General features: G+C 33.9%; 1 protein-coding gene across 2 annotated transcripts; it reads left to right on the top strand.

Moving 5' to 3' along the window:
* Positions 1-2,510: 2,510 nt before the first annotated feature.
* Positions 2,511-7,772, top strand: LOC18097705 (polypyrimidine tract-binding protein homolog 1). Of its 2 annotated transcripts, none has more exons than XM_024600169.2 (10): positions 2,511-2,884; positions 2,989-3,198; positions 4,268-4,330; positions 4,426-4,499; positions 4,634-4,729; positions 5,635-5,692; positions 5,760-5,864; positions 5,958-6,039; positions 6,681-6,746; positions 7,034-7,627. In XM_024600169.2, exons 1-10 carry the CDS (start codon positions 2,702-2,704, stop codon positions 7,039-7,041), a joined length of 945 nt encoding a protein of 314 aa, XP_024455937.1. In that variant the 5' UTR covers positions 2,511-2,701; the 3' UTR covers positions 7,042-7,627. The 2 variants fall into 2 exon arrangements, with proteins under 2 accessions (XP_024455937.1, XP_006384308.1); XM_006384246.3 differs by having other exon boundaries at positions 2,513-2,884; positions 6,681-6,793; positions 7,034-7,772.
* The last annotated feature ends 2,712 nt before the right edge of the window (positions 7,773-10,484 follow it).

Raw genomic sequence — 10,484 nt, 5'->3', positions numbered from 1 at the left:
GTACTAATCAACAACATGTTGTGAAGTAGTGTTGGAGGAACATTTATCCTATCATTATATTTACGACTTATGACATTTCTGAATATAGTTAATCCAATCTCATTCTATGATGATTTAGAAGTAATCAATTCTTTGAATTTGATGTGTCATTATGTGTTTATTGATATAAGTAACACAAACACCCTCATATATTTTCATCATTGCTTTCGTAACTTCAACTACATCAAGGTCTCGACATTGAGATAAAAATCCATCACTAATCCTCTAAAAAATATTCCTATATATCTTAGAAGCTTCAAGTGAGTATGAACGACTCTTGATATATTACTTGATGTTATGATACCATGACTTTCCATCATACTCTTTGTATACTAAACAACATAAATATGTAGGGACATTTCTAGTCTCAATATACACTAGTTGGATTCTCTCACCTTAATTAATCTTGGTTATTAAAGCTAAAATAGCCAGAACATTAGCAAATTGATTCCTATCTTTACTCAAGCGAGTAAATTTGATATCTTCAAACTAGGCAACCAATCTAGTAATATATTCCTGATATGGTTCAACTTCTCATATTTCATCTACCATTTACCTTTCAACTGATATATTATCAATAATGAGTCACCATATACGTCCAACTTTTATATCCAATGCTGCTTCTAAACCATGTATACATGTTCGATATTCTACCATGTTTGGTGCATTCAAATTATAATTTAATGGCCACAAAGCATTGCTTATGATTCAATAAGATCAAAACTTATCCAACTCCATTTTTTGACATATTAATGACTACATCAAAATACATGGTTCATATGTCATCATTTACCCCCTACTCCTTTTCAACAACCATGATTTACTCATCAAGGAATTCAAACTTCAAAGGCTATAAATTATTTTAATAACAAAATTATAACTAGGTTTTTGTGATAAAATTCCAACAACTTAATATATATTTTTGATTAAGAAAAGTACAAGAAAGTAGGGTATCAAACCAAATATTTGATTAAGAAAATAAGTAAAAATCTTTTAAGACTTCAATGATTCTAGAGTAATATTCTAAAACCAAATTGAGAAAAAAGTTCACCTAATCTAAAAGAGGATTAAGCTTTAAAAAATAATGAAAAACTATTCAAAGGCTAAAAATCCACAACCAATGTTTTATTTAGGTTTAAAAAATCTCCAAGCTTAATAATTCTATTTCATGTAAATAGAAGGAAAAATTGATTCATTCAATCAAAATTAATCAAATTCTTATTCTACTCAAATCAATAAATGAAATCCAACTCAAATCAAATTAATAATAGTAAACCCAAAAACCATTTTTTGATAAAAAAATGAAATAGAAAAAAGTAATAGAAAAAGTACATCTAAAAATAATCCCTTCTTTGATGCAATCAAATGTTCCTTTAATTTAGATCCATTTTATTATCGAAACAATTAAATCAACTAGAGTTAGTTTTACTATTCATATGAATAGTAAACCAATTTGATATATAATTTAATGTGATTAACTAATAAATTCAGGTCAAAACTCAATGGTTCATATGTGGTGGTGATAACACGTTCGAGCACTTGGAGAAACAATATTTTCCTTTATGATCCAAATAACATTGTTGATATAATTTTATATGTTTAGTTAACATATTCGAGTCTTAGCTTTATGGTTTACGTGTGGCTGAAATAACTCGAGGAGGGTTGACGTGTTGTCTAAATTGTTTTTGAAAAAAAAAAAGAACAAATGACATATTGTCATCCCTTATCAAAAGCAAAATAATAATACAGGCCCACACGCCTAGGTTTTTGTTAACAGGCCCATGGCTTTTTTAACTAGTCATTTGGGGTTTTTGCTCCTTTTTATTTTTTTTTCAATTTAATCTATTAATATGATGTTTTTATTTAAATTTATCATTCGATATTTAATTGATGGCAAATTATTTTTTATATTTTTATAATATAATAAAAACTTTTTGACCATTTTTTTATCTTTTTTTTCCTAATTCCTTCATTTAATATGAAAGTTTTAATTTTTTTGTGATTTTTTTTTAATTTCATCCTTTCATATGAGATTTTTATTTAATTTTATTCTCTATTATTTGATTAATTGTTTTTTTTGGAGTGAATAAGGTCATGTTGGGATAATTTCCATACAATTTAATTTAAAACCTGATCAACTAGATCAAGATTTTTTAATTTTGAAGTGCTATTCCAAATTTTATAACAATACATAAAAGTTTCTGTTTTTATAAATATTATTTTTTTATATTCAAATTTTTTTCAATCTTCATGCAAGAAGAGAAGCCTTAATGATTTTATCAACATGTTACTCCTCTTTCAAAAAACCCAATCCAAAAATAAGCCCCCTACGTACAAACTGAAAAAGCTCGTTAATGCCGAAAAAGACCTTGGAGGATAAATTATTTGCAAAAATATTGTCCACTAGTTAAGGGCACATGAGTAATTCCGCCCAAAACTCTAGAATCCAAGCAAGATACCAATCTCTCCCTCTCCCTCTCCCACGCACGCACGCACGCAGAGAGATAAATCACAATCGACCTTAACCTAACCTCCACAATCTTCTGTCATACGACACACCATCCCAAAACCCAGAAAATAATTATCCGGGAAAATCTTTCCATCACTTTCTAGACATCCAGACAAAAAAGAAAAAATCTCGAATAGATAGATAGATAGATAGATGTCAACGTCGGGACAGCCACAATTCCGGTACACACAAACACCATCAAAGGTTTTGCATCTACGAAACCTTCCATGGGAGTGCACAGAAGAAGAGCTAATCGAGCTCTGTAAACCTTTTGGAAGGATCGTAAATACTAAGTGCAATGTGGGCGCCAATCGGAACCAAGCCTTTGTCGAATTCGTAAGTAATTATCATTAGGAGTAGAAAATGTATAGTCATAATTTGTAGGGTTAGGCGAGAGAATAATTTGACTTAGCATAATCTGGTTGTGAATCTGATTTCAGGTAGACCAAAATCAGGCAATACAAATGGTATCGTATTATGCGTCGTCGTCGGACCCAGCGCAGGTTCGGGGTAAAACGGTGTATATTCAATATTCGAACAGGCATGAAATTGTGAACAATAAGAGTCCAGGTGATAATCCTGGAAATGTATTGTTGGTTACCATCGAGGGTGTTGAAGCTGGTGATGTCAGCATCGATGTCATTCACTTGGTAATTGCCTTTTCTTTTTAATCTTGATTTGTTTTCGTTTCTCAAGATTTCTGTTGATATATGTTTTTGCTTTTTAAATGCAATAAGTTGGTTAAATGTGCTGAAGTCATGAAAAAGCTGCCTAGAATTAGGGTTTTTTAGGCAATTGATGAATGTTGTATTGGAGTTAAAAATGTGATAAAGAAAATAAGCAGCTTCAGGAGCATAGCTTACTAGTTGATGCATTTTTGTTTTTGGAGGGATTTCCACATAGCCCTACCAGAGGCTCGTGATTGTGGAAATGGCTCGTATATCATGAAGATATTTCATCAGTCATTACCATGTAGCCCTACTAGAGGTTTGTAATTGTGGAATTGGCTCCTATATCATGTGAATTCTGCATGTTTGCTCACTATTGTTGTGTTAGCGACAACAAATTTCTGACAATATAATGCACCGGAAAAAATATCATTATCCTGTCTTTCTTCTTTTCTTTTCCAGTGCAATTTCATACAAGAGTGGAGGAAAAAGTATAACATTAATGTTATTCTCTGTAATTATGCCTGTTATAAGATGTACCATACTTAATGTGCAGATGATGGCTACTCGTGTAAAAATTTCTTTAGTTGCTTTGAAAATTTCATTTATCTTAAAGAGTTTGCATTCTCAATACTTTGGTTTGAATCAACTTTCCACAGTTTTTAATCGGACATTTTGGTTTATAGCTTTGGTGGAAGATTCATTTCATTGTTTTATTACTTTTTACATGGAAATAGCGCCATGATTGGATTATGTATTAAATAGTGCTTTAATTTTATTTCAAGTCAGTTGAATCACAGATGATGATGCCTCTTATTTAGATTCTTTTGTTGGAGACAGTTTGGAAATATTATCATTCGTCATTCTCCTTTCTAAGGTCTATCTTGACGCATTCATGTACAGGTGTCATTCTGCACTTATTTCTTATTTGGAAATTTTGTTTCGTGTCTTTTTGCCAATGATTGGGGCGATCCCAAATGGAGTATAGTCGAATTCCTCATTCTATCATCATTATAGAATCTGATGTACATATCATTAAAACTTTTTGCAGGTGTTTTCTGCTTTTGGCTATGTGCACAAAATTGCTACTTTTGAAAAGGCTGCTGGTTTCCAGGTGAGGTGTAAAAAAATGCTTTCGATCTTCTTGAGATTGCTTTTTTTTTTTTTTTTCTTATATTAGTATCATCTTTCCCCCCAATATATTTGCAGGCATTAATTCAATTCACTGATTCTGAAACTGCATCTTCAGCAAGAAATGCCTTGGATGGGAGAAGCATACCCAGGCATGCTCTTCTTTCCTTTCCTAACCTTCAATAACCCCCACTCCATCTTCCTTTTATTTTTTGGGGGAATTTTCTGTTAGTATGGCAAGTATAGTTAATTTGTAATGTTATGGTATTATGTTTAATAAATTCAGGTACTTGCTTCCAGAGCATGTTGGTTCCTGCCACTTACGCATTTCGTATTCTGCGCATACCGATCTCAATATCAAGTTCCAGTCCCATAGGAGCAGGTAATAAGATTGTCCCAACTATTAAGAGGTCAAATGCTTAGATGTTTTCTCACAGTTCTTCTATTTCATTTGTTGTTCAAAATCTTTCAGCACTATTGTACTTCATCTGTTTTGGAATTCGGGGCCTTGCTAATTGGTGTGTGCTTTTGTCATTTAGGAGGTTAGGGAAGCCTGATAACCAGAACACAGATGTATTGTCATGAACGCTTAGTAATTTCCTTCATCTTTAGATACTAGTTTATTGCATTTGCACTTGCCATTTTAGTTAGAATGTTTGGTGTATGATTGCTGAATTTCATTAAATGAAAACATTGTTCATACAAGCATTATTCAATTTCTGGTAGCAGTTTATTGCATTTGCACTTGCTACTATCTTTTTGCCCATATTGTTTTTTAATGTCTACTTTTGAAGTTTGTTTATTTCTGAAGTCAATGCTAAGTTTGTTTCCTATAGTCTTAAGGTGGCAAAATATTACCTTTCATAACAAGCTATTCATAGCAATTGTTTGCTTCAAACCATCTAACAACAAGGCCAAACAAACCATTAACAATCAATTAGCTGATCAATTTATTGTCTTCCTTGTGTCTTTTCTTTGATGATATTTGTCCATCTTTAAGTAACTGTGGAATTTTTCAAACTTTCATTTTCATTTGGAGAGGCCATTTTATCCTAATCTTTATTGAATCTTCTATCTAGCAGAGGATTGCAAAAAAGCAAGCCAATAGATTTTGCAAAAGTTTTAACATATTTTTTCATGGTTGTGTCTACTTATTCATCATTTATCTATATCTTTTGTTATGTTCCTTCTTTGATGCAGCTTCTGAAATTTATGCACCAGTAGTCATGGATAGTGTTTGATATTTGTTTGTATGACACTCGTAGATTTTATCTCCAAATTTTGCAGAGACTATACAAATCCATATCTCCCTGTGAATCCTACTGCAATCGAGGGACCTGTTCAGGTAAGTCTTTTCTGATTACCTTTTGAACTGCATTACTGAATCTTCACTGATAAGCTGTTTTCTCCAGCCTACTGTTGGCGTTGATGGAAAGAAGAAAGAACCTGAGAGCAATGTGCTTCTTGCATCAATTGAGAATATGCAGTATGCCGTCACCATCGATGTTCTTCACACTGTGAGGAAGACCTATGTGATTACATGTTTCCTTTACATGGGATTTTATTTTTAATGAGTTTTACTCATACTCTGCTCTGCCTGTTCATTATAGGTATTCTCTGCATTTGGTACTGTCCAGAAGATTGCTATATTCGAGAAAAATGGTGGAACACAGGCGCTAATTCAGTACCCAGGTATGCCTTCTGTCATGATTAATTGTTCACACAAATTTAGCTTGCGACTTGTGTATATTTACGGTGACTACTTGCATCAGGTTGAAAGCCTTTTTTGATTAATGCAGTTCTTTAGTTGTCAGATTATCTGGTTTTCCAGCTCTGGAAACCATCTAGGATTAGATACATCTTCGTCTAGCTTGAAATAAATATTCTACGCTCAGTTCATCAGACTTTGAACTTCATTTGGATTCTTCATTTTCCCATTTCTCTTACCCATTTTTTTTTCCTTTATTGGTTTGGTTTGGGTATAAAAGGCGCTTTAGTCATGCCAGAATTTCCTTTCCCTGCTTGAAGAGGTTCTATACCAAAGTTGTTGGGGTTGGCTGAACGAATGCCATTTGTCTATTTCATCCTATTTAAGCTACACCAAATCCTTTTTAATAGTAACAATCTATCACCTTTTTTTTTTTAAATGTTGTCATGCTACCAAATTACAACTGGTCACAAATCATCTTTTTTTTACTGTGAGTTTATGTTTTTTGAAACTGATTAATATTACCATCATGACATTACGTTCTTTGTTAACATTATTTTGACCATTCATGATCTCTATTTGTTAGATAGGCGTAAGCAGTAATCATGTCTTCATTGTTTTCCAGATGTTGCGACTGCAGCAGTAGCCAAAGAAACTCTGGAGGGACACTGCATTTATGATGGTGGCTATTGTAAGCTTCATCTATCATACTCTCGTCATACTGATCTCAATGTAAAGGTATAAAAATATGTGCTTTTGATTTAATGTCATGAGAAAAATAGTAAAAGGAAAAATAAAAGAGATGCTGATAGAAAAAAAAGTGCATCTATTCTTGATGAAAAAAAAGAAAAGAAAAAGATTTGGTCCTTGAAATGCATGCTTCTTGACACTTGATGACCCCCTTCTGGTTGGATATGATCCTCTTTTCTTGTTTTTGTAATCTATCTGGAGAGTCTGATCAGTTGCTTTTGTTGGCAGGCCTATAGTGATAAAAGTAGAGATTACACCATCCCAGATGCAAGTTTGATTGCAGCACAAGCTCCTGGCCTTCACACTGCTCCTACAATGTGGCAGAATCCTCAGGCTGGCTCAATGTACACTGGGAATAACTATGCTACCACTGCTGCTGTTCCAGTTCAAGTTCCTCCTGGGCAAGTGCCAGCTTGGGATCCAACCATGCAGGCAGGTGGACAAGGCTATGCATCAGTTCCTGGCACTTATCCTGGTCAAACATATCCAACACCTCCAGCGTCTGCTTATGCTACTGCTGCAATACCTGCAGGCTCCTCTCCCCGGTCACATAGCAGCCCAATTTCTCATAGTGTGGCTTCTATGGCAATGAGCCACCCAGGGATGCAGTCAAACTTGCGACCTAGTGGTGCTTCACCTCCGGGTCAGCCTCCATATTATGGTTGATGATGATGTATTCTCCTTGTTTAAATATTTTTTGTTTTTGCCTTTCCAGCATTCGATTCTGGTAATGATGATAATCTTTGATATGCTGTGGGTTCACCTATCTTGTGAGGCTTTCATGTTTGGTTCAAAAGAAAAAAAATGTTTTTTTTTTTTTTACTTCTAGCATCTTATGTTTTCTGGGAATACAATGCTGGATGGAATTTATATGTTCTCAGCCCTTATCAGTGCTGGAAGCATGTGAACTTGGTCCGGCTCTATCTGGTTCAGCATCAATATAGAAAATTACTCAAGAGCTTTTATATCCTCAGCTTGTAGCAACAGTAGCTCGTAAAAATCCTGTTCTAGTTATATAGCACTCTAAAATTGTTGATCTGATCTCCAAGGTAGTGTTTGATTATTGTCTCCGAATAAAAAAAAGCGGAGACATGTCTGTTTAAACCATCCACTCAAGTACATAATGAAAAAAATAAAATAAAAATGCTGATGCATCGACCTTTATTTTGAAGGGCATGCTTTTATCTTTGACTTTATTGCATTCTTTTGTATTAAGCTAATGACAGGTTGATCTTTAATCCATCGATAGTGTAAACTCTGAAGGGAAATCGTTTTGACAAGGAGGATTTCGTTTTCTTCATTGATTGATTGATTGATTGATTTATTTATTTTGTAACTATCATAATATTGTTATCAATCTTGATATTTCTTTTCACACTCTCAACAACACAAGTATTTTTCCCTTGTGGGAAACACAAATGAAAGTGGAAGCAACTACATTACTAGTTACTGGTCTGGACTAGAGGCAGAGTCAGAGTCATCTTCAATGATTGATCCAGGCACAGCATGTGTTGCAAACAAGGATGGTCCCGATCCAGATAGCTGTTGCGTTTCTTTAGTGGTTTTGGTTAGGGGGTCCTAATTAATGACCTCATGACTCTTTCTCTGCCACAGCCCTTCTCCAACAGTGCAGTTAAGGCTTGATGAAGTGATAGCTCAATTCTTCAATGACCTCATGACTATGTCTTCCAAGCCTTTGGGTGGGGATCATTTTTCTCTCTACCATGTGGCTAACATGTGAGCGTGGATACTCGAATGCAAGGTTGTTAAAATCGTAATTTGACTTGTAAAATTGTATGATTTTACGAGTCAAGATATACTTAACGTGCTAAATCGTTTTAAAAACTCGAAAATAGATGAAATCGGGTTGAAATCGAATAAAATCGCTAAAATCGAGGGAAATCGCATCAAATAGCGATTTCACCACCGATTTAACGCTTTCAACAAAGAACATAATTTATCTTTACTGTTTCCTCCAGCTCCAGGTGTCCAGCGACTATTGGCCTATTGCTATTACAGAACAAAGCAAAATCACGTAACAATGTAACATTTTCTTTCTTTCATCGACTTTCACACACACACAAAACAAAATCAAAATCCTTAAGTTTCTAAATCCTTAGTCTCCTTCTCTTAGCCTTCCAACAATCAACCACTGGTCCACTACCAATAACCCTCTTCTTTTTTATTTTTCCATCATCGACGACGTTCTTTTCACCAGCCACCGTGAGATCTAGAATTCAGACAACAACAGCGGCGTCTCTCTAGTCTCTACCAACCATCGTAAGTTATTCTCTGTCCGAATGGTTCTCTCTTCTCTGTTGCTAACTACCAAGGGGGCTATTTTTTTCCCTATCCGTCTCCTTGTCGGTGCACAGTGCACACAAATAAACTAAAATAACATTAATTATTTCTTACTCTATTTTTAAGGTTTCTAATATTAGTTTGATTAGATTCGCAGGCTCCAAGTTTGATTGGATTCATGATTGATTTTCTTTGGTTGCAATATTGATCTGCATAGATCAGAGGTAAGAACCTAATTTGTTTTTTTTATTCATGATTTAAAGTTGTCTAATTTGGTGCTTTAATCTTTGCGTGACTGTTGTTTAGGTAGTTTTGTTGGTTTTAATTAAGTTCATTCGAAGTGGGTTTATAGTTTCACTTTTTATTATTACTCGGAATTTTGGTTCATTTTGAGTCTGTGTAAAGGGAGACTTTTTTTTTAGCAGTGTTTGCTAACTGTTTGTAAATGCTTGAGTACATTTTAATGAGCTTTTTTATTTTTTTTATTTTGATATGTAACTTTAAGCAAATTTGACTCATGAGATGCCGGTGAACTGCTAATTTGCTGATTTACATCTTAATAAAATTGGATTCTAGTAGATTGCTTCTGTTTTTGGAAATTTTTTTTTCCATGCATTTGGAAGGCTAAGCAAGATTCTGTTTTCTACTGATATTGCTTCTGTCAGCAGTCATTCACAGTCTCTAGAAGCCTGGATTACTTGTCCCATTGAGGAACTTAGGCAACAGGGCATTTCACAATTAAGTTCTGGTCATGTCTTGCAGGGAAGATTGATCATGAACTGCTAACTGGGTTCATAGTAGATCTGTGTTTTATCCCGTTAAGGTGCAAGTGGGAATTAAGCAGGTATTATAGTTTTATTACAATTTATCTTAATTAATTTATCTTTTTTTTTCCTGTAATTTTAATTTGGTTGTGTGAAAATGGTTTTCTTATGGATTATATGTTTGAATGATACATGCATGATTGCGAGTTCTCTTGATTGGTTTTCCGACTATTTTCACCTTGATGGTTTGACCTGTTTATTTTCCAAAATGGTTTTCTAGGACTCTGGGGTGAAAGAGTTGATTTTATTGAACACTACAAACAACAAATAAAGCATTTGGAGAAAAACATAAGTCATGAGTTCTATTATGTGTTTTGGATTCAGTGTTTTACTTCTCAAAATTGTTAACTAGGTTACTGATTTTAATTAGTTTTTGAATTTAGTATTATGGTACTTCTTTTTAGATAGCTCAGATGAGATGTTTAATATCTAGATGCATTATTGTTCAAACACATGTATTATGATATTGATGAATGTCTAAGGAATAATGAGGAAGATGAAGGCAATGAAGCTGGTTTTAGTTTACATGACACACCAGCATATTGTTTATTTGA

Source organism: Populus trichocarpa, chromosome 4 (assembly GCF_000002775.5).
Source record: "Populus trichocarpa isolate Nisqually-1 chromosome 4, P.trichocarpa_v4.1, whole genome shotgun sequence".
NCBI lineage: Eukaryota > Viridiplantae > Streptophyta > Magnoliopsida > Malpighiales > Salicaceae > Populus > Populus trichocarpa.
Note: the sequence above shows the minus strand (reverse complement) of the source record. Positions and strands in the feature narration are given on the sequence as shown.